Raw genomic sequence first — 25,528 nt, 5'->3', positions numbered from 1 at the left:
AATGGGCAAAGTCCAGAAAAAACAAATCATCTGGTTGAGGGAGACCGTAAGCATGAGGCCATAATGGGGACTAAGGGATCCACAACAGCTAGGTCACATGGAAAACAAAGGAAGTCCCTTTAAAAGTCACGTTCCCAGCAGATCAGACCATCACAGTTGGAAATGTGACTACAGAAATGGGAGAGGGACCGTGATTGGAGTAAATACATTATTGCAGATTAGAAAAGTTTACAGGTTTGGTTCAGGGCCCTCCAACCATCTTGGCCAGGGCATGAACGTGCAACCTCAGTACCCCAGTTCCCATCAAGGGCATACTCAGGCAAGTTCTTGAGGGCTAGACTACTCCTCACAAGGCTGGCCAGGGAAGTGGGTGGAAGCAAACAAACTCTGCCTGAGGGCAAAGCATTTTACCTTGCTAGTTCAGAGTCATGGAGCTCTAGTGCCATAGGAGGTTATGGGTTTAGCGGTTAAACACAAAGTTTCACTCTTCAAAACCACCAGCCAGCTCCAGGGAAGAAAGATGAGGCTTTCTACTCCAATAAAAATATATAGTCTGGAGATAAAAAGCCCCAATTTAAGTTAACTGGGTTGATTCCTACTAGAGAGATAATGTGTGTGGGTCAGATGCTTGCAAAGTCCCTCAAGGCAATGCTGCCAGACTGCAGTCTCTGCTCCCTGCTGCTGGAGACAATGGATTGCTTCTCTCTAAAACTTGGAACCATTAGCTTGGTTCCAGTAGGTGGAGTTCACACCCTACTGATCATGATTCCTATGGAGATCCAGAACACAGGTCAAAGTTAAGCTGCCATCCTAAATTTTTTAATGTAGGATCCGCCCATTTTGTCACGTGTATACCCCCAATCCCTCCTCTTCCTATTGCAGGTATGCCCCTAGACCACCCCTTTTCACTGCTGTATCACATAGTGCAAGTCCTTCCTGTGATGTATGTCTTTACCCTCCCGTTTCCATTTCCCCTTGTCCTCCTTCCCTTCCCCCTCTCTCCACGAGGACCACCAAGCCACCAAGCGGGGCTGAGGTGAGCAATGCTACCATGATATGTGTGTGACTGCATTATTGTAATATCTCTTCTATTGCTCATGCTCTCTATGACTTTAATATTTATATCTCAACCCTTTATGTTTCCAGGGCTTTCAACGACATTGGGCATCTTTTCAATGTTTATGAATCATGCTTATGAACCTCTCTTCTGTTAGTTGTCTATGTGTATGCATTGCCTGTATTAAAAACACATACAACCGAGCAATTTGTCTGGAAAAATAATTTATAGAAACTTTATGTTAGATTGCCATGCGTTTTGCATAGCCAATTGTTCTTTTAAAACACCTTTCTTGTCATTGTGATACCATGCTAAAAGGTAAAAATATCTGTATATAGTCAAATAGCTTTATCTTTCCTTTAAAGACATGAACCTTCCTGTCTTGCTTAAAGTTTCCACCTCACTAAAGCTAAATTGCTACTCTTGAAAATAAATCCCTCTAAGTTTTTAATGCTTTGAATATTTTATCGCTCTAATCCTCCTGGAGTTTATTTTTGAATGTAGTATGCTCCTTCCTTTGATTTCTTGTAAATTCAGCCAATTCAACCACTCATTAACCAAAGTATTCCTTTACCACTGGATTGTTTTGCCACCTTTGCTTTGCATAGCATATAGTTCTAAATTATATCCCAGACTACTGAATTATTTGCCAGAGGGGTTTTACTAATTGTACACTGGCATCACAATACGCGGGAGCTTCGGAAAGATCGTGGGAGAATGGAATGAAAAGAGAAGATAATTTCCCATGAATTTTTGAAGCCTCCTCGTACAGGTGCTTTACAGTAAGTCGACATTAGGGTTTATAATCAATAAAAAATTCAACTGTGATCCAAGAATGAGGGGTGTGACATTTCCTGGTTGAGAGAAAAGCGAACAGGAGAGCAGAATACGAAAAGGATTGGTTAAACGATGAAACTGCAGCAAAGTGTTAGCTGTTATCACTAAAATGAACGCACAGAATAATATTCTTGAACTTTTAAGTGGGAATTTCAGCCTTTCAAGGGCATCCACTCTGCGGGGCAACATCCCCGCGCTCCCACACTCAGGAAGGAGGGTCTGGGGTCTGCGGCGCCGCGGGGCACAAGTGGGGCGAAGGGCTGCGAGATAACGCCGAGGCAGAGGGGTCCCCGCGAGGCGGCTGCGGGCCGCTCCGGAAGGCAGGGGTCCGGGGGTGGTTAGCACCTATTTGCCTTCCCCACTACCCACCCCCAGGGCTTCTTTGCCCTTCAGTCTTGTTGTTAGTTGCCATTCAGTCATTTCAGTTCAGCCCTGTGTACATTTGAGGGAAAGTTTTCCTGGTCCTGCATTGTTCTTACATTTGCTGCACCCATTGTTGTAGCCACTGTGTCAATAGCACCTCTAAAATATATCCTTAATCTACTTGTTCTGTTATTATTTCCATTACCCCAATTCAAACTGCAAATGGTACTTAATTAGCGTCCTTTCCTTTGCCTTGCTCTCTTGGAGTCATTTAAGGTTGCTTCCTTTTTTTCTTTTTAATCATTTTATTATGGGCTCTTACAGCTCTTACCACAATTTCTGATTTCTTTCAACCACCTTCATATAAGGTATGTGAATACAGGGACTTTGTTTGCCTTCTCTAGAGTATCCCCAGCATCCAGAATAGTGCCTGAAACATTTAACCAATGTTGAATGTGAAATGAATGCATGAATAGAATCTGTAATAACATCTTCTGATTCCACATATAGCATGTACTGAAAGGTCTCAGATTTGTACAACTGAGGAAATAACCGGGGACCTCTTAGGTTTTCTTACTCGGTCTTCATTAACAGCTGCCACCTTTGTCTTCATAAAGGTACTCTATCCATGAAGAAGATAAGCATTTAGACGCTGTCATTGATTACAAAAGCAAATGTGAATTTCTCAGTCATGCTCATGTGCACTAGATTATTAGCATTTTGGCAACCAAGGGACTAAACAAGCTTTCTCAGTTTTGATCTTTTGGGGCATCAGATTTGGTCTTGAGAGTTGATTGGTTCTAGGATGTGGTAATTTGGTCATCATCACAATCCTATAGGAAACATTTCAGATTTGTGCAAGGAGTCGATTTAGTTCACTTTCACTGTTTTTTCTCTCTCTCTTTTTTCCATCTAAAAATTACCCACTATGTGTGTGTGTGTGTGTGTAACTGTGCATGTGCACATATGTATCCTTGGAACCACAGCCATCAAGGTGGCTCTTGTTCATAGCGACCCTATATACTAAGTGCTTCTTTGAGAGCTCAGTTTTGTTATAGTAGAGCCCCTGTGCAGCACAAGCACATACCCACTTAGCTACTAACTAGGCTAAGAATAGAAAGATAGTGGATCAAACCAGCCAGAAGTGCCTTGAAGGAAAAGGCCTGGCAGTGTACTTAACAGAGCACAATGATTGAGAATCATATGGAGCAGAGTTACAAAGCTCACTGAATCAGAATCGACTTGATTGCAGCTGCTTATGGTGGTGTGACCCACAGGGGCAGTTCTACCCTGCCCAGTAGGGTCATTATGCGTCAGAATTGAGTCGGTGGCACTGAGTTTGGTTTGTTTTTGATTCAGTGGAAGATGTAAAGAGGCTTTCTACTTCCGTTAACAGTTACAATCTCAGAAACTCACAGGGGCAGGAGTTCTGCCCTTACAGGGTCCATGTGAGTCAGCATGGACTCAATGGCTGTAAGTTTATATTAATTTAAATCATGGTTTTGATCTGATTCCATCATGGCTGATGAAGCAAAATCAGAAGAGACTCAACATTTTAAAATTTGCATGAAGTAGAAAGAAAACCAGAATGGGAAACATTATAGATTTTATCCCTGGATTAGAGGATTTGGAAGAGGGTTAGGGAGTCCTTTTAGGAATCTAATTCAGAAGATTGGATTGTTACCAGGTGGGTGGATAATACACATTCGAAATGGTGCATTTGCTGCCATCTTTGAGCAGGACAGCCTTGTTTCTGATTGCAGGCTAAGAGAGTGGCTAGGCGTTGCTTGGGCTGCCCTTGTTTTGTAAGAGGGAGATTCAGTTTCTAACAGAGCATAGACTGTAACTTTTCCCAGTCTTTTTCAGTTTTTTTTTCATTGGTGAGGACATACATCACAGGAAGGGGCTGTGCTATAGGTAATACAGTAATTAGAGGGGGTGGTCTAGGGAAATACACTCAGTAAGAAGAGGAGGGGTTGGGGGTATACATGTGACAAGATGGGCTTATCCTACATTTAGGATGGCAGCCTAACCTTGGTCGTCCTTGGACGGGTTTGACCTCTCTAGTGTCTCCTACAAAGAAACAGACAACTACTATCCTTATCAGAAGGGAGTAGACCCTACTTGTTGTGGGATAAACAGTGCTTCTCCATTGTCTTCCTTGTCCATCTTTTTTCAAACGTGGTTGTGTCCTTTTAAAGGGAGTCCATCAGTTTTATTCTGTAAAAAACAGAAATGCCACGGGAGCAGATGAAGGGGCAGGAGGAGAGAGTGGAGCACAGCCTGGCCCACCAGGCCGTGATGATGATGTTCCTGAGTAGAGCAGCCAGTCCACAGAGAGAACAACATGGCTGGCCCTACTATGAGACATGATGCCCCACAGTAACTAAGGGCGATACAGGGGACAGCACCGGAGACACAGTGTGGGAATTGCACCTGACCTGATGCCACCACACCGAGGCAAATCACTGGGGGAGTGCAGCGGAACAGCAAGGGAATGGAGTGGCAAGGTCCCCAGGGAATGCTGAAAGTGGACTTTGGGGCCAGGGCGTGGTGCCCCAACAGACTGGACTGGAAAACGCTCCTAAGGGCCAGCAAACGATCCCTGAACTAACTACAAGCTTTTCTCTTGTGAAAAAAAAAAAAAGAAAAAAAGAAATGCATATCCTTTTCTCCAGGTGAATGGACCTGGACCCCAAACACGGTTTCCATCATCCTCAGATTTCTTAGGATCAGTTTTCTCTGTAGAATTGAAAATGTGTTTATATTCCTTAATTTTACTACAAGCTTTTATTAAGGAGAAAAATTTTTTAGTTAAAATGACTAAATGAACTTTGTCACACATAAGATTCCTCTTCTCCCCCTTCTGTTTTAACAATTTAAATATTAAAGCATTGCTAGCAGTCTCAGTTACCTTGCTAGGTCTTGAACCAGTAAAAATACTAGTTAGATAGCCTTCATTGTTATGTAAATACTGGCTCCCAATCACTCAGAGAATTAAGAGAGCTAACTAATTGGGAGAACTTATTATCATACCTTGAAAGACTGAAAAAAATGCTTAATAAATTTGTTCAGCTGATCTTGAAGTAACTTACAAGCAGACATTTTTTTCTCCAAGCTTACCAATAAGGTTATAGGCTCAATTAAGACATTTTGCTTTTCAGGCTTCTCACACTGTATGATTTTACCTTGCAATATTCTGTCTTGGTTAACTTTACTCATTCCCTCTAGGCTGGCTTTAGGGGAAGTTAATGGGAGGGTCTTAGGCCCTCCTGAATGCCCTAAGGAAATGACCCGGCATCCACAGTTAACAAACCTTTTTCTTTCAATTTCTAATTCCATGTGGGGGCGCTGTTTCTCCACAACAGCATTCCAGAAAACCGCTTGATTTAAAGGGTGGTCAAACTTCTCAAGTACTCTTTCCTGATAGGTATACATTTTTACTCTAGAAATTCAAGGAAGGAAAAATTGGCTTGAGCGATCCTCCTTTTTTATAAACCATGGTATATCAGAACTCATTACTGCCTTAATTTCTTCTTCACAATCCTGACCAATAACTCCAGCAACACTTTGAGAATTTATGTTGGACTTTCTTAATAAACATCCTATAGTTCTTTTAGGTAGCGGACCCCAATTACTGCTCTTCATTTCTGATTCAATCACAGCTTTTGGCTTTTCCTCACAACTCTTATCAACTCCAGTATCAATTTTAATTTCTTGATTACTAAGGTTAAATCTTCCTGATAGAAACTGTATTAATCTTTCAATAAGAGGTTCCTGCTTTTTAGGATCAAACTCCAGTGAGGGCTTCTGAGCCATCTCTTGGTTATTCAAACCAACTGCAGTGAGAATGGAGACTAGGTTTTTGCCTGTTTGGCCAAGTCTGGTCTCCTGCTGTGAGGCTACGAGATAACTGCCATTTCTCTCAAAGATCTTCTTTGCTCCAGTAGGCAGACACCTTGCCTCCCACGCTCTGCTATGAGGGTTGTGCATCAAGCTCCTTCCACTATTTTCCCTCCAGGAAGTCTTTCCTAATGGCAACCCTTCACTGTTGATCTTTGAACGACATTGGCACGCCCAATGAGTTCCCTTCCTACAGTGGAGGCAAAGTTCAGGTTCTTTTAAACCCGATCTCCATGGTCCTGGCCCATGCTCTGACATTGGCCGCAGCCTGGTGTGCGTACACTCTCTTTGAAGATGACTTGCCTTCCCACAACTAAAGCACTTTCTACTGGTCTGATATAGTTTGCCAATGTAGCTGCCATGAGGTCTGCCTTGTATGCCTCTGCCTCTACATTCCTGCATATCCTAAAATAACCCAGCAAAGTGCCCTGTTCCCTGTAGGGACGCAAGGCATTTTTACAGTGCTTATTAGAGAAATCATAAGATAGATTATGCACTAGGTCTTTTACTGCCTGAACATTCTTCACACACTTGGAAATAGCATCTTCCAGTCGGGACACAAAGTCAGCATAAGGCTCATCATTCCGTTGTCTTATAGCCATGTAACTCGGCTTTCTCTCTTCTGATGGAATTATCTTTTCCCAGACCCTTAAGCAAACCTCACGCATCTGTCCTATTGTCTGTTCAGTAAACTGTAGTTGAGACTCCTCAACTGTAATATAATTCGCATCCCCTAGCAATTGATGAATTCCTGTATCTATCCCATCCTCAGCATTCTTCCGAGCTTGTACAAGGGCTGCTTCCTTCCATAGCATTTGATATCGCAAGGATTCTGAAGAGTAAAGACAAATTCTCGCTAAAGCTCTCCAGTCTGTAGGTGTCCAGCTCTCACTCTGCTAGAGCCCTTATCAAGCTAATTACAAAATGTGAGTCTGGGCCATAATCATTGATTGCCTGCTTGAAATCTTTTAGCAACTTAAAGGGAAAGGCATTATGAATTTCTTTTGGTTGTTTTCCCTTAAGTCTGTCTGCTAACAACTCTAACAGGATAAGACATTTTACATTCTAAATCTCCTTCTGCAATCCCTCTTCCTACTTTGGATAGTAAAGGTGCTTTCCTATACTTTGCTTCTTTTTTTTTTTTTAATTTTTTTATTTTAACAATTTATTGGGGCTCATACAATTCTTTTCACAGTTCATACATATACATACATCAATTGTATAAAGCACATCTTTACAGTCTTTGCCCTAATCATTTTTTTCTCTTTTCTTCTTTTACATTTTATTAGGGACTCATACAACTCTTACCACAATCCATACATATACATACATCAATTGTATAAAGCACATCCATACATTCCCTGCCCCAATCATTCTCAAGGCATTTGCTCTCCACTTAAGCCCCTTGCATCAGGTCCTCTTTTTTTTCCCCCCCTCCCTCCCCATTCCCCCCTCCCTCATATGCCCTTGGTAATTTATACATCGTTATTTTGTCATATCTTGCCCTATCCGGAGTCTTATGTCTATTCTCTGAACTACTCTTTTCAATCTGTCTATCTTGGAGTTCCACTTCCTGAACTTCACCTTCAGTGCTAGCTCTCCTAGTTTGCATTTCTTTGGAGCTAATCTCTCTACCTCCAGGGCCGACTTGCTTCATTGTTTTACAATCTCTGGCCTTTCTTACACTAAATTGCAGCTGCTTTTACTATGTCCCCTTCTGACTCAGGCTCTGTTCTTTTAGCTCTGCCTAAAATCTTCTCATCTGCCTGAAACCCGTTCTGACTGCTTCTCATCTGATTTAAGTTTGGGCATCTTAGACATTGCCTGTTCTGCTTCTTGGCTTTCTCTACCTTTGAAAGCAAGGGAGCTTCCTGGGATTGCTTTATAGCCATGCTTTGGATCTTGCAATCCACTGCCTCTAGTACTGTATCACCTTTAAACCTTCGGAGTCTGCAGTCTCGCAAGAGCATATAGGCTTTGGCCATGAGGTTCTGTTCTAGAATTGGAGGCGTTAGATAACAAATCAATCCCTGCCTTTTCAGTTTTTCATAAAGTTTCATCACCTAAATCATGCTTATTCACAGACACTTTAGCTTGCTTTTCTAGATTTGAATAGACACATGACTTCTCACTAGACTGATCATCCTCATTCTCTTCCTCCTGCAAAAGTTTTAAAACCATCTTAACTTGAACCCTTCTCCATAGGGATACTCTCCATAGGGATACTCCACTTCTCCATAGGGATACTCTCCTCATCTCTGTGCTTCCTTTAAGTTTACAATGACCTCCTCCCAGGTCTCTAAATCAAAAGTTCCTTCCTCTGGGAACCATGGATTATACCTTTTTACTACTTTTAGAAAACATTGTATCTTTTTCTTCATTACTTTTACACCTTGTCCTTTCAGTAAGTAGATGAGCATGGTACCATAAATTTCAGGTTTACTTTTACCTTGCTCCTATTATCCTCTTTAAAATACTCATTCACTATTTCCACTACTTCTCTCTCAGTCCCCACACTGGATCCTCATATCACACATTTTCAAATTCACTGTACATTCCGGTGGGGCTGTATAATTGTTACATGGGGTATAATTCATATTGTCCCCCGTTGTGCGCCATTTGTCAGGGGAAGCCATCCTCGTGCTGGGGCTCCAGCCTCCAGCCCAGTCCTCGAGCCTCCTACCTGGTCTCCATCCCACCTCCCTTCGTCCCACACTGTGCGTGGACCTGGCGGGTAAGATCATGGCCATCCAGGAGGTGAGCATGCTACCATGAATTGTGTCTGACTGCATTATTGTAATGTCTCTTCTATCATTCATGCTCCCGATGACTTTAAGATAATACTTATATATCTCTACCATACAACTGTGCTTATTGAACCCAAGATTAGTGGTGGGGGGCTGGCACCCCAACTCATACCACAGTACACACCATTTGTCTAGTTCTTCAGTGCTTCTTCTCCCACTCACCCACTCCAACCATCATGACCTTAGCTCTACCTTACAAAGCCGGCTAGACCAGAGAATGTACACTGGTACAGGTAAGAACTCTCAACACACAGAATCCAGGACAGATAAACCTTTCAGGAAAAGTAATGGGAGTAGTGATACCATGAGGGTAGGGGGAAGATAGGGGAAACAGATAGCAATGATTGATGTATTAACACCCACACCCCAGGGGGACAAGCAACATAAACATTGGTGGAGTCAGACAGTGGACACTGTAAGATATGAAATTATAATTTATCAAGGTTTCATAAGGGTGGTAGAGTGGGAGAGAAGGGGGAAAAAGGAGCTGATACCAAGGGGTCAAGTATAAAGAAAATGTTTTGAAAATGATGATGGCACCATAGGTACAAATGTGCTTGATACAATTGATGGCTTTAAGAACTGTAAGAGCCCCCATAAAATGATTTATTTTTTTTAAGTGTTTAGGCAGATCTGGATGGAGGCTAGATCGAGAAACAATAGTTTCAGAATTTGATAATTTTGCTTAATAACCAAACTGAAAACTCACTGTCATTGCATCTTTTGTGACTCACAGCAACCCTGACTTTGAGCAACCCTATTGGACAGGGTAGAGCAGCCCCTGTGAGTTTCTGAGATTGCAACTCTTTACAGGGGTAGAAAGCCCTAACGTTTCTCTCTCAGAGTGACTGGTGGTTTTGAACTATGTTGGTAGCAGCCCAAGTGAAAACCACTATGCCACCAGGGCTCCCTGTGCAACACAGCGGGAGCTGTTCTCCAAAACATTCACTTTGCTATTTCTTTTATAAGAAGCCAATTCATTTGGCAGCTTAATTCTGTTCCAGTTTTCTTATCTAGAAAATGTGGTGACAGTGTGAACCTGTTTGTTGTAATTTATGTGAACATAATTGAGTGATCTAGACCAAGTGAGCTGACTGGTCAAAAATCAGACCTGTGGATTGCCAAATTGGTTCTGCTGAGATTGGGGCTTTGCTGGATCCACAGGCTTCCTGAAAACTGTGTCCGAGAAGCTCTGCATTTTAGAGCTACATTTTATAGTTGAAAGAGAGGCCTAAGGAGGGTGGGAGTCCTTAAGCTCTAAGACCTTAATGCTGTCATTGTTGTGTTCTTTTAGTGTACCTGCAGTTTCCCCGCTGCAGTGGGAACCATTGAAACATCTGTTCTCATTCTCTGAGATGGTGTGCCACCCCACTCCACACCACCACCACCTCATCCCTTTCTCTTATTGTAGAGATAATCCCCCTTCCATATGTATCTCAGATATACAATTAATGAAGAAAGACAAAACTAGGAGATATGATTTAGATGAAGGAGACCATCAGCATGAGGCCATAATGGGGTCCAAAGGCTGTGTGGCCATGTTGCTAATTATAGAAATGGATGAAATCTGCCACAAAAATGTGATTGGAGGCAGAGCAATTCATCACTGTCTCAGGCAGGACTACATAAGTGAGAATGGGGCCATTATTGAGACACGGATACGAGCACAGATTAGAAAGGCTTACTGGATTTGTTCTGGGGCCTTCTGACCACCTATGACTCATGACCATAGGGTCTTAGAGTTTCTCAGTTTCCATAGAGGACCTTCCCAGGGAAGTCCCAGAGGGCAGATTGCTTCTCTCTGCTCTGGCTACTTGTTGTTGCCTGCCATTGAGGACACTTGGATTTGTTTGACCTCATATACAATCGAATGAAACTCTGTAGGGTCGTGCACCATCCTCAAAATTGTTGCTGTGCCTGAGCCACCGATGAAGCCACTGAATCCATCCACTTCTTCAAGGACTTCCTCTTTTTCATTTCTTCTCCACCTTACAAAATAGGATGTTCTTCTCCAGGGACTGGTCTCTCCTGACAACATGTCCAAAGTATGTAAGATGGTGTCTTGCCATTCTTGCCTCTAAGGAGCACTCTGGCCTTATTTCTTCTGATACAGATTGGTCAGTCCTTCAGCAGTCCATGGTACTGTCAGTAGTCTTCTGGTGGACCACAATTCCATGCATCTGTTCTTCTACAGCCTTCCTTATTCATTGTCTAACTTTCACATGCATATGATGCAGTGGAAAATAGCATGGCCTAGGTCATGTGCACCTTAGTCCTCAGAGTAACATCATTGTTCTTCAACACTATAAAGAGGTGTTCTGCAGCAGATTTACCCATTACAATACATCTTTTGATCTCTTGACTGCTGTTTCCATGAACATTGATAGTGGATCTAAGCAAGACAAAATCCTTGACAACTTAAGCCCTTTTCTCTGTTTATCTCTGTTTATTACCTATTGGTCCAGTTGTGGGGATTTTGGTCTTCCTTATATTGAATTGTAACCCATATTGAAGGTTACAATCCTTGATCTTCAGCAAGTGGTTCAATTCCTCCTCACTTTCAGCAAACAAATGCTGTCATATATGTACACAAGCGGGCTCCCAAAAGTTAGTGGAACAAGGAATCAAAAGAGAATAGAATTTTTCAGGAATTTTTTGAAATAACAGTGTGTGCTTGTGTAAGTGTGTGTGTGTGTGTGTGTGTGTGTGTGTGTGTGTGTGAGAGAGAGAGAGAGAGAGAGAGAGAGAAAAGAAGATGTGGGCATAAAGCAAACATCAAGCAACATAAGGGAGAATGCTGTTGGCTGCTGTTGAACTGATTCCTGTGCACATGCACAGTGACCTGCTGTGTGCACCATAGTGACCCCCTCAGAAGCAGATCATCAAGCCTACATTTCAACTGAAATTCTGAGAATTAACAATTTTCAGAAGTCTGTGGATAACAGTGAAAACCCAAATTCTATTTGCACAGTCCCCACGTGGATTAAGCTGCCAGTGAATTCCTTCAGACCATTGACCAGGGATGTGAACACTCTTGCCACCAGGCAGAGGGCATTGGAAAGTGGATTACCCCTTAGGCAGCCCATGGTGGGGCTTAGAGACTTGCCTGAGTGTATCCTTGAATCGAGGCTGCCGTTCTGGGCTGCACAGTCATGAGTCATGCCCCCAATGCCTTGGTTGTTCGGCCCTGGACCAGTCTTGTAAACTGTACTGTTTAACATATCTGAGTTTGCTTTCAGGGACACCTTAAGTCTAGTCCCCTTGAATCCTAGGGCCTGGAGTCCTCCTCCTCATCAGAAACAATCTCTGTGCAGGTGTGCTGGTATATGAACTCTGAGCCCTCTCCCTAAAACCAAAAAATAAAACCCAAACTCACTGTCATCAAGTCACTGCTGACTCACAGTAACCCTCTGAGTTTCTGAGACTGTAACTGTCTATGGCAGTAGAAAAACCAATCTTTCTCAGAGCTGATGGTAGTTTTGAGCTGCCAACCATGTTTCTCTGGTGGGAAATACCTCAGTCCTTGGCATTACAGGAGAAAGAATTCATGTCGAAGACTAATTGGTGATCCAAATGGGTTTTTATTAAGGAGAGAAGGTGATAGAGAAGAGAGGAGAGGAGAAGAGAAAGAGGGGAGAGAGGGGGGAGGGGGAAAGAAAGGATTGAGAGAGAGAGACCACAGCAAAAGAGGGAGGTGGTCTCCAGGTTTGGCCTTTAGTGCCTTTGGCTGGGAGGCGTGGTCGACATTACTGGTTGACCCCATTGGCTAAATTAAGCCCACCTGGCCTGGTTTGCGCCCACCTAGGTGCACTGCCTGCCTCAAGTGCCTGAATTTGGAGCCTGCCCAGTAGACACCCTGGTCCCAGCTCTAGCTACCTAACATAAAACTACACCATAACACTACTCCCTCCTAAACAGCATAGCTAAAAATATGAGTTGAGCGGAGAAATTGGTTCTTAAAAGAATGCCTTCGCTTACAACCAATTGTCATTTTAAATTTCACTTGATGATGTAGAGGGAACCAAGAGAGCATTCCATCCCTCAGATTACTTGTAAACTACTGCAGAAACCGCCAGAAAGCCAGCAATTGCCTGCAAGACTGAGGTAAGAATCTCAAGGTTGACTCCCAAAACCATACGCATTGCTATAGAGTTGATTCTGACCCATAGCAACCTTACACAGGACAGGGTAGAACTACCTCTGAGTTTCCAAGTCTGAAACTCTCTATTTTTGTAAATCATTTTATTGGGGGCCCTTACAGCTCTTATAACAATCCATACATCAATTTTGTCAAGTACATTTGTACATATGCTGTAATCATCATTTTCTTTCAATGTGAGCGTATCAGCTCCTTTTATTTCCCTCCTTCCCAACCCTCCCTACCTCATGAACACTTGATAAATTATAAATTATTATTTTTCATATTGTACACAATCTGCTGTCTCCATTCACCCAAGTTCTTGTTGTTCATGCCCCCCAGTCACCCTCCAGGGGGGCGTGGTTATACAGTGCTAATTGCAGTCAGTTCCCCCTTTCACCCCCCACCTTCCCCCTACCCTCGTGGTATCACTACTCCCATTACTGCTCCTAAGGGGTTTATCTGTCCTGAATTCTGTATGTCCAGAGCTCTTATCTGCACCAGTGTACATGCTTTGGTCTAGCCTCATTTGTAAGGTAGAACTGGAGACATGATAGTGAGGTGGAGGCTGGGAGAGTCTGTAACTCTTTACAGGAGTAGAAAGCTTCACAGGAAAGTGAATTTGAGGCTGAGACGTTGGGAAAAGTTTGGTCAAGATAAACAGATGTGGAGTGGTGTAGGGAAGGAAAGATTAAAAATAACCTGGTCCAGGATCCTCACAAATTTTAAGTTCATTTAGACTCTCTAGGGAGGAAGGAGGAAGAGCTATCAACAGGAAGGCTGTGTCATGCTTACAGCCTCTACCAAAATGCTTCCTGACTCTTCTCAGAAATTCTCCCAGGTGCTACCAGCCTCCTGAGTCTGAGAATGGTTCCTCTATGTTCTTATTAAGCTGAGGAAGGTTGGCACAAAAATATTTGGGAATCCAAGGACCATGGTGAGGTCATTTCAGGGGGTCATGAGGAATGACTAGTAGGGAATTCAGTCAAATTAAAGGGCTTAGCAATTTGAATACCAGCTGACGGACCTTGATCAAGCCTCTTTACCTTTCTGGGTCAATTAAAAAAATAATTTTTTTACCAGGTTTCTACTATATGTCCTCACCTGTAATTAGGGGGCTTGCATGCCCCCGGAGAATATAAAAACCTGGGTTAGCATCAAATATCTCTCTCTCCACGTAGACCACCAAGCGGGGCTGAGCTGAGTGTGCTACTATGAATTGTGTCTGACTCCATTTATTTTAATATTTCTCTTTCTCTCATGCTCTGTAACTTTACTATAATATTTATTTATTATCGCTATACAATTGCGCCCACCGGACTCATAATGATGTGTTAGGGGCTGGCTTCCCCTGACACCTGATGCTTATTCTTCTTCTGTCACCTCTGCCCCCACCCCCACCCCTCCACCTTTCTTCCCTTCCTCCTCTTCCCACTGTTGGCCACACCATTGCTGTGTGCGTTGCTCGACCTTTTTTGTGCAGGTCTCTGCAGGCAGTTGGGAGAAGAAGCGAAGTGAAAGGGACTGAACATGCCACTATCTGTGGGCAGGACAGGATGTCTGATGCTTTGCTGGCTCTTTGATATGTGAGACCAGCAGCCAAACCTACTCCTTTAAGAGCCTGGAGATGATGACTGAAGCCCTTATGCAAATATTTTTACCTTACTTTTATTGTTCTTTATGTAAAGTGACGGGCTGGGCAATTTGTTTTTAAGACTCCAAGCTCAAACATTCCAAGAAAGTAAGCATTCAAATGTTAAATGCAGGAATTACAAATACTCCTTGACTGGGATGGGCATGCTCTGCTCCCTACTGCTGGAGACAATGGATTAATTCTCCCTCAAGCTTGCAACCAATAGCTTGGTTCCTGTGGGTGGAGTTCACACCCTACTGATAATGGTTCATATGGAGATCCAGACCGGTCAAAGTTAAGCTGCCATCCTAAATGTAGAATCCGCCCTTCTTGTCACAAGTATACGCCCAATCCCTCCTCTTTCTATTGCGTGCATGGAAGGCGGGAGTCTGGGGGCCCCAGGCCCCTTCAGGGACCCGCCAGTCATACAGCTCCACGGGAGGCGCGGGCGCGCTGGCTCCGTCGGTTGAGGCGGCGGCGACGGCAGCGGCGGGCGGGCGGAGTGCCAAGCCCGGCGGGCGGGAGGTGACCAGCGGGGCGGCCGCGGCGGCTGGGGCTACTGAAGGCGCACAGGATCCGGAGCGCGCTGCGCGGGGCGCCGGGCAGGTGAGAGCAGCGGCGCGTGACCCGGATACGGCGCGGCTGAGGGCGGCCGAGGGCGGGGGTCGCGGCGGCGCCTGGGCCCCGCGCTGGCCGGCGGCGAGTTCCTCGAGGTCCGGGCCGGCGACTCCGGCGCCCGTGCCGCGCTTCCTGCCGGCTCGGAAGACGCGCGCCGGGCGGCCCGCAGGACGCCTTGCTGAGGCGCGGCCGGACGTCCCCGGCGGGCGGGCGACGCGTTCGGACGCCTCCTGAGGGCGCCTCAGCGGAGAGCGGCGTTGGCGCCATCGCGTCTACGCCGGCGCCCCGTACCCGCCTGCCACTCAGGTGTCTCTTCACGCAGAAGTGTGTTTTAGGAGCGGGAAACCTGTGGTGGGCTTCACGGACGTGTTTTTAAATCCCAGCGCCGCCGAGGAGCCCTGGGGCTTCGCCCGCAACGCCTTGCTTTGCCCAAGGGGGTAAGAATGCATGCCCCTTGGGGTGGTTGTCCGCGTAGATTCCAAAAGGTTGTCTGGCCAGAGCGTAAGTGCTTGTGAATGGTAGCGACTGGGAAGGCTGCACCTCGCTCCGCTGTCGGAAGCCTGGCTGCTGGGCGGGTCACGTTTCTTTCCGAGCTTCTGTGGTGTGGCTGCAAGCTCCGCTGGAGTAGCTCCTAATGTTGGAACCTGTCGTCGTCGGCGGGTAAAATAGCATCCCGGGGTCCCTTCCTAGAGTGCTTCCTAGCACAAGCACAGGGCGACTCGGAATACCCGTCCCAGGTACCTGGGGGCTGAGGCAACCCAGTGAACGTAGGATAATTTACGGGAGGTCCCAAACTTGAAGTGCTTTGCTCTTTAAATAATCTTAAGTGTCACTTTATCACTGGTTGCAGACTATAAACACCCAGAAAATATGAAACACTCTCCCCGCACCCCACTCCCCCAACCGCATTGGTACTTCTAGAGGGAGTGACAAGTGCTTTTGTAAACATCATCTTGGGCTGTTACTGTCTGGCGAAGTCATCACAATTAAATTAGATGAGTACTTATTTTGAAGCACTGAATGGCTGTTTGGAAATAGGATTCCTAATAAAATCCTCTCCAGAGAGTCAGAAATCTCAGCAGTTCATTAATCGTGGGGTTTTTTTTCTTCCAAAAGCTACATTGTAAGGTTTTAGTGGAAAAGCAGAAGTATTTAAGAATACTGTAGCATAGAATAGAATCTTAACCGAGTTTCCCAAGGCAGGTGTGGAGCAAATCTAAACCTTAACCGAATTTACTTCTCCAAAGCAAAAGTGATACACAAAATCCACAACTCTGCCTTACATGGGGATTTTCTACTGGCAGGGGTGTTATTTAGAAGTGGGGAAAATGGGAGTTTTCATTTATTGTTGCTTTACACCGCTGACCTGTATTTCTTGGAAACTTATCCATAAAAGTTTTAGATTCAGCATGCTACAAATATCAACCAAACCGATTAGGAGGGGCGTGGTGGGCATATGAACCTTGTAGTCTATCCTGTGTTCCTCTTTGTGTTATTCAGACTGTCCTGTAAAAGGTGAAACGCCACAGCAGAAGCATTAATAGGCATTATAAAAGACACTGGTTTCTGAAGTCTGATCTTGGCTCAAGCTCTGGACTGGAGTTTAAACAATGTCACTCCATTTCTCTGGCTTTCTGGATATCTTTTTTTTAAACATTAATTAATTCAAACTGAAAATGATACTTAATTAGACTCCTTTCCTCGGGTCTTGCTCTCTTGAAGTTATTTAAGATTGCTTTCTTTTTTCTTGTTTAATCATTTTATTAGGGCTCTTTCAGCTCTTATCCCAATTTATGATTTCTTTCTTCCACCTTCATATAAGGTATGTGAATATAGGCACTTTGCCTTCTCTAGAGTATCCCCAGCATCCAGAATAGTGCCTGAAACATTTAACCAATGTCGAATGTGAACTGAATGTATATATGAAATCTGTAATAACATCTTCTGATCCCACATATAGCATGTACTGAAAGGTCTCAGATTTGTACAACTGAGGAAATAACCAGGAGACCTAGAGTTAACTTCTTAGATGTTCTTTCTCAATCTTCATTAACAGCTGCTGGAAGGTCCTCTATCCATGAAGAAGTTAAGTATTTAGACGCTGTCATTGATTACAAAAGCAAATGTGAATTTCTCAGTCATGCTCATGTATACTAGATTATTAGCATTTTGGCAACAAGGGACTCAACAAGCTTTCTCAGTGTTGATCTTTTGGTGCATCAAATGACAGTTGATTGGTTCTAGGATGTGGTAATTTGATCAACATCACAATCCTATTGGGAACTTTTCAGATTTGTGCAGGGGGTAGATTTAGTTCACTTTCATTGTTTCTCTTTTTCATCTAAAAATTACTCACTGTGTGTGTGTATGTGTGTAACTGTGCATGTGCACGTATGTATCCTTGGAACCACAGGCATCAAGGTTGCTCTGGTTCATAGTGACCCTATATACTAACTACTTCTTTGAGATCTCTTTGGTTATAGTAGAGGCCCTGGGCAGCACAGACATGTTCCCACTTAGCTACTAACTAGGCTAAGAATGGAAAGATTGGTGGATCGAAGCAGCCAGAAGTGCCTTGCAGGAAAAGGCCTGGCAGTGTACTTAACAGAGCACAATGATTGAGAATCATATGGAGCAGAGTTACAAAGCTCACTGAATCAGAATCGACTTGATTGCAGCTGCTTATGGTGGTGTGACCCACAGGGGCAGTTCTACCCTGCCTAGTAGGGTCATTATGCGTCAGAATTGAGTCAGTGGCACTTAATTTGGTTTGTTTTTGATTCAGTGGAAGATGTTAAGAGGCTTTTTACTTCCGTTAACAGTTACAATCTCAGAAACTCACAGGGGCAGGAGTTCTGCCCTTACAGGGTCCAAGTAAGTCAGCATGGACTCAATGGCTGTAAGTTTATTTTAATTTAAATCAGGGTTTTGATCTGATTTAATCATGTCTGAAGAAGCAAAATCAGAAGAGTCTCAACATTTTAAAATATGGATGAAGCAGAAAGAAAACCGGAACGGGAAACCTTGTAGGTTTTATCCCTAGATTAGAGGATTTGGAAGAGGGTTAGGTAGTCCTTTTAGGAACCTAATTTGGGAGATTGGATTGTTACCAGGTGGGTGGATAATACACATCCGAAATGGTGCATTTGCTGCCATCTTTGAGCAGGGCAGCGCTGTTTCTGATTGCGAGCTAAGAGATGTGGTGGCTAGGTGTTGCTTGGGCTGCCCTTATTTTCTAAGAGGCAGATTAACTTTCCAACAGAGCATAGACTGTAATTCTTTCCAGTCTGTTTCAGTTTTGCTTCCTTGGTTATAACTGAACTGTGAAGACGGTTTCAAATCCCTGATTAAAAGTGTTATTTTTAAAGATTTTATTATTTTTAAAATGTTATCTTAAAAAGTGTAATTAATAATCACTGTTTTCATTTTATGATACATATGTATTTGTAAACAGGAAGGACTTTTCCAGTCAGTCAGCAGCTTTCTCTCTGTCACCACTGTTAGGTTAATTGATCCATTTTTATGGATAAGAGTTAAGTAATAAATTAGGCATTTGATGTTAGTGTACCTTTGTTTGGAAGTATGATCAACTTTCTCTTTGTTTTGGCCTGACTTTAAAAATAGAACGACTGTGGTTTAATGAATTTGTATATATATGTAATTAAGGAAAATGATTAATGTATGACATGTAGTTACATGTTCTTGTAAGTTGTGTTGCTCATGTATAGAATTTTCAAATAAGAACGGTCTAACCCAGTGGTTCTCAACCTGTGAATCACCACCCCTTTCAGTGTTTAACAACACTTCGACAGGGGTTGTCTAAGACCATTGGAAAATACATGCTTCATATCTGGTGAGAAAAAAGCTATCTCAAGCATCACATTGATGTTGGCCTTTTGTGCATACTTTTGCAAAATGTAGCAATTTATTTTACTTTTGGCACCCATGATTTACCATACTTCAAGACAAAAAATTCATTTATTTGTCATTAGAAAAAATATGTAGCAATATATAATTACATATTTTGTGATTAATCACTATGTTTTATTTATGTTCAATTTGTCACAATGAAAATATATCCTGAATATCAGCTATGTACCTTATGATTCATCAAAGTTTCAAAATTACAGTTATGAAGTAGCCACGAAAATAATTTTGTGTTTGGGGGTCACCACAACACGAGGAACTGTATTAAAGGGGGGTTGCGGCATTAGGAAGGTTGAGAACCACAGGTGTAACCAAAAAAGCCAATTCCACCACCACTGAGTAAATTCTGACCCATAGTCATCCTATGTAGGGTTTCCAAACTGTAAATCTTTGATAGAGCAGAAAGCCTCATCTTTTTTCTGTGGAGTGGCTGGTGGGTTTGAATTGCTGACCTTGTGCTTTCACCAGCCCAATATTTAACCACAATGTCATGTGGAATCCTTAAGAAAATTCTCAAAGTACTTACACCCACTCAACACTTGTGATTTGTTTGGATGGTGTATTGACAGGTTACTAAACTTGATCTTTAAGTTCAATTGACTATTTGTATCTCAGGGTTTTGCATCATTGTTACATCCAACTCCTGATTGAAAATATTTGGTGGGGGAGAGCAACTGAGTGATGAGTGCTCAAGCAATCCTTCAGAGACGGAGGGAGCATAAAGTATTCCTTATATAGCATGTATAGTGGTTTAGGTGTTACCGTTACTCTGGAGGTGATTTAAAGTACACAGGAGATGTGCATGGGTCGCATGCAAACAATATATCATTTTATGTAAGAGACTTATACCTTCAGATTTTGGTACCTGCTGGGAGTCCTGGTCCCCCTCTCCGTGTATACGGAGGGAAGACTATTTTAGGAGTAGAAGAAGGTAAACAAATTTACTTTTGAGTAAATGAGCCAATATATACACTATAGATAACACCCCTCTCACTTGAAAAAGGTTAAAAAAACCTGAGTAGAGCAAGTGTTTATATTATTTAGCTTTGTTTTCCATATTCCCGTGTGAGAAAGAAATGTGAGCATTAATACTACATCTTTTATTAAGTTGTACTCTAACTTGTGCCAAGTATGCTCAGAATTCCACGATTTTATGGTCAATAGTTTCATATATCTGAAGGTTGGATTCAGTAGTAAACATAAGATGCACACACACATGCACACGGCTTTTTACCTGTTTGGAAACCTGGGTAGGTATGTAACTTGTTTCAGGCAAGTTTCTGGTGTGTTGATATTAAAGTCACCATGACAGGCTATCCAATCCCACAAATAGGGGATTTGTGATTAATTGTTTCACTGCCAAAGGGTTAAGCGACTCTATAGCTGTATAGTCTGGCCTTTGGAAGGAGAAAGATTTAAAGAGAAAGCTCACAAGGGCAACACAATGGTGCTTTCTAATCAAAACCCAAAGGGAGCCCTGGTGATGCAGTAGTTACTTGTAGGGCTGTGACTCCACAAGGTCTGAAGTTGGAAAGCTGACTCTACTCCTGTAAACGGTTACAGTCTCAGAAAGGAACGGGGCAGTTCAACCCTGTCCTATAATGTCATTATGAGTCAGCATTGAATCGATGGTAGTGAGTTGTTGAAACCAGAAAATTTAACGGTTGACCACCTAGGCATTAGTGTCAGTCTTCAGACCAAGACATTGCCATTTTCATTACTTAGCAGCAACATGGTAATTTTATCCATCCGTTTCAATGATGATTGAGGAAGACAGAATGATCATAAAATGGAATGCTGTGAACTGGAAGCCATCAAGCCAGTTGAGCCGGCTTCCACAATCTAGTGACCAGCTGTCTCTCATATTTAGCATGTCTTAAATATATTTAAAACAGTCGCTGATTCCAACTAATGTTATGAAAAAAATAGTTGGCTGTTAATTAAAAGGTTGGAGGTTCGAATCCACCCATTGATAACCTTGGAAGAAAGACTTGTTTTCAATCTGATTATGAAAAACTAGATGTAGAAAACCCTGATGATTGTCAACTGGTTTAAACTCAATATGTAAAAAAAAAAAAAGCATTGTATAAAACTAGAATGAATTTTGCCCAAAATGGTAAAGAAATTGGGTAAAAGATGGTTGTTGTTATATACCATTCAGTTTGTTCCTACTATAAGTGACCCTGTGTACAAAAGAAGAAAGCAACCCAGCACCATCTCTGTTGTTGTCTTCTCCTCTTGTTGGAACTATTGTGTCAGTCCACCTTGTTGAGCCTTCTTTTTCTCAGCCCTCTACATTACCAAGGATCATGATGTCTTTCTCGAGGGACTGCTGTGTCTTGGTGACATATCCAAAGTAAATGAGACAAGACTCGTGCTACCCTCCCAAATGTATGTTGGAAGAAGTACAAGCTGAATGCTTTGTTTGTTTCTTGCAGTTTGTGGCATAGTCAGTATTCTTCACCAACACCATAATTCATAGAATCAACTTTCCAGTCTTTGTCCAGCTTTCATAAGCATGTGAGGTGAATGAAAATAGTGTGACTTGGGTCAGGCACACTCAAGGTGACATCTTTACTGTTTTACACTTTAAAGAGGTACTTTGCAGCAGATTTCCCCAGTGAAAATGGGTCATCTGCTTAGCATTGGTTAGTCTGCATATTGAAAGAACTGAAATCTACTTTGTTATACTTTTCAATTCTTACAAAATTTTTCTAAAGATTATCAGGGAATGGGTCTATTAAATGATAAAAGATTTTTATCTTCCAAAGGTTAAAGCTACCAAAAATATATTAGAACTAATAAAGGAATTTATTAGTAAGATCACAGCATACAATGTCAATGTATTAAAATGTTACTGCTTTAAACTAGCATTTCAATTAGATAATAAAATCATAAATGTAGTTCAATTATTTAAATGTATACCATCGAAGCACTGAGAACTATTAAACTCCTGAAAGAATACATAGTAAACAATTAATTATGAATATGGTAACTATATTTAGATTCATTGTAACTCAAATAAAAATTACTCTGGCTTTTGTGTCAAAATTGACAAGTGGACTTAAACTCTTTATGAGGATACAAAGAATCTAGCTTAGCCTAAAACAGTTTTTTAAAAGAACAAGGTTGGAGGCCTTATACAACCTTATTTTATACTTATCATAAAACTACATTAATCACGCACTAGTATAATCCTTAAAGATATACACTGACCCTTAAAAAACAGGGCACTTATGATTTTATACATATATATGAATAAATTTATATAGTGAAAAGGAACATGACAGCAAATTATTGCCTATAACAGTACAGAGAGCTCAGTCTGACTCAATTTAGTGGGTCAGTTAATATAGTGAAGGTCTTTCAAACAGGCTAAGGCTGCAGACAGTAGGAAGATGAGGTGGTGAGGTGTATTGGAGGCCAATAGTGCAGTGTGTTGAAGCCAGGTCACAAAGGAGCCTCACTGGGTAGTGATTTACAGTGGCTGGTTGGAGGTGTGGCATCTGTAAAGATGGCAAAAAAAAGGCGGAATTAGCCTGTATGCAGCAGACATGGCTAGGTGGAGTGGGGCCATAGTGTGGAACTGCATAGCACAGCAGTGTGGTGCACTCTGGCTTGACAAGGTGGTACGGAGTGCTCCTCGGCCCACAGGCAGCACAGAATGCATGATGAGGCAGGGCACCTGGATTAAGCAGAGAACTGGGCTGACCACCATGGAGGGAGAGAGTGGCAGGCCTCCAGAGAGCCATGTATCTCCGTCTCACCTCCAAAGAAGGTCATTAGACAGTGACCGGGTTGAAGGGCTAAACTCCACCCATATCTTCTTACAGGTACCAGGTCGGCACAAAAAACCAAATTCTTGTTTTGCCACTAGAATTTAAGCAGCTGGCCAAAAGGTCAGTGAAGGAAAGGATAGTCTTTGCAAAGCATACTGTGTTCTAACAACTGGACGTTTGGTGTGGGCAGAATTTCAGGCTTTTTCTCCAACATACATAATAACCATTTCACTTCATCATATACCTCAATTGTAAAATCTGAAAGTTTTTAATATTTAGAGAAAAATCCCTGTGACCCTGTAACCATGCAAAAATTTCCTACTTACAAAAAAGCATAAGTCATAAAAGAAAAATAAATAGGACGTCATCAAAATGAAAAGCTTCAGCTTTTAAGAAGTTATCCATTAGCACCATAATGGATAGGTATACAATGTGATTTTTTTGAGTACTGTTTTCATATTTTTCCCTCTTCCAGTATTTTCCTGAGATAATTTAATTTGTAGCATATGCCACACCGGTCTTCAACATTGAGTCTTAATTTTTTAATGCTGGTCGAATCTTCAATCATCATTGTATGTTTGTCATGCAATCTATTGTGTTCCAGAAAGTTTTATTTAAAGATTTATCTTTGAAGCATTTTAAAAAAGTAGTTTTAATAAAATTTGGTTTTCCTTTGTAATTGTGTTTGCTACAGTGGTATTGCCTGATAAAATATTTTCTTAGACTGTGACTCATGACAGTACTAGAAAACCCATTGTCCTGGGCTCTGGAACACTGGTTGGGGGCCTTGGGTTGTGGATTGCAACCTAATGGTCACCCATGATGCCTTTCATAAATCTCTAGCAATTCGTGACCAACCCAGGGGAGTAGGAGTAGTTTGGTCGGTGGGCTCAGAATAGGTTAGACACCTTTGCATCGTAAGGGTCCTTGCTTTGCAAAACTCAGAAGAGGCCATGTGCAGCAGATGCACCCATTACCACCTTAGTTGAGTCCAATAAGACCTACCAATCACTTCTGAAAGATGGAATTGTAAGTTCATAGATTTCTCTTTTCCTCAGCTACTGGATTTGTCAGCCTGTATTATGGCGGTAGTAATACTGTCGTAATTTTCCAATTGAACTTGGTAGTTTCAATATTTCTTGTTCAAAAATGTGAGTATATTCAGTATTAGAGCATGAATTTTCTTAGGAAGTTAAAGAAAAGTTTGGAAATTCTCTGAGGGCATACTGACAGATCACAATTTCTATGAAATAAAAACAAAGTAAACCTAAACATCCAAATGCCTTTGTCGTCCAGGCACTAAAGGCTATTACTCATCTTGTCCAAGTAGCATTGCTTATAAAAATATATATATGAAATCATACAAAAAATCAAAACAAGGAAAAAAATCACATGTGCATATATGCAATTAATATATATATGCATATCATTTGATTTTTATTTCCATGTGTTTTCATACTTTCTGTTTTTATTTTCCCGAGATAATTGAATGTGTAGCATATGTCATACCAGTCTTCAATAGGTATAGTTTTACTTTTTTTATGCTCGTCTAATCATCATGCATTATTGTATGTTTGTAATCTTCTTTATTGAGTTACACAAAGTTTTTATTTATAAAGATCACTTTGAAAGATAAATGGAAAGAGTCCCCGATAAAAGTATTAAAAATGAAAAAAGAAAAACAAAGTGAACATAATAACAATAAAGTTATTTTTTTCATTTTTAATTGTGTATATCTTAGTGCTATTCCCTGATGGAATTTTTTTCATACTGTGTCTGTTGATGGAAGTAGAAAGCCCATCCATGTGTATAGTCATTAGTGTTGATGAGAAAAGGTATTTATGATGAAGAAGTTGGTCTTGTAAAATTCTATTATATGATCTGTCAGGGGAAGCCAGCCCCTAACACATCTCTATGGGTCCGGGACGGGCAATTGTACAGCGATAATAATTCAAGATCATAGTAAAGTTATAGAGAGCATGAGAGATAGAAGTATTGAAATGGAATCAGACACAATTCATGGTAGCATGCTCACCTCAGCCCCGCTTGGTGGGCAAGAGCTTTAATGTTAGCCCAGGCTTCAATCTTCTCTGGGGACATGCAAGCCCCCTAATTACAGGTGAGGGCATTCATCACAGGAAGGTAATACAGTAATGACAGGAGGTAGTCTAGGGAAATACACACAATAGGAATAGGAGGGATTCGGGGTATATATGTGACAAGATGGGCAGATCCTAGATTTAGTGGCAGCTTAACCTTGTTCATCCTTGGATGGGTTTGACCTCTGGTGTCTCCTACAAGGAAACAGAAAACTACTATCTTTATCAGAAGGGACTGGACCCTACTTGTTGTGAGATAAACAGTGGTGTCTGCTTTAGATGGCTGATAGCTCTTAGGAAGAATGACCCCTCATCTACTCCTGATGACCTCCAAGTGTATATTCACAAGCAGCGAAGTTTGGTATAT

General features: G+C 42.1%; 1 protein-coding gene across 1 annotated transcript in view; it reads left to right on the top strand.

Moving 5' to 3' along the window:
* Window positions 1–15,590, top strand: part of LOC142436085 (anomalous homeobox protein-like) — a 35,604-nt gene extending 20,014 nt beyond the window's left edge. The window contains exons 6-7 of the mRNA XM_075540003.1: window positions 15,170–15,344; window positions 15,504–15,590. Coding sequence (XP_075396118.1) covers window positions 15,170–15,344; window positions 15,504–15,590 — 262 coding nt within the window. The remainder of the gene's footprint in view (window positions 1–15,169; window positions 15,345–15,503) is intronic.
* The last annotated feature ends 9,938 nt before the right edge of the window (window positions 15,591–25,528 follow it).

Source organism: Tenrec ecaudatus, unplaced genomic scaffold, assembly GCF_050624435.1.
Source record: "Tenrec ecaudatus isolate mTenEca1 unplaced genomic scaffold, mTenEca1.hap1 Scaffold_1491, whole genome shotgun sequence".
NCBI classification, from domain to species: Eukaryota; Metazoa; Chordata; class Mammalia; order Afrosoricida; family Tenrecidae; genus Tenrec; species Tenrec ecaudatus.
The sequence above is the reverse complement of the archived record's forward strand: the minus strand, read 5'-3'. Positions and strand labels throughout refer to the sequence as shown.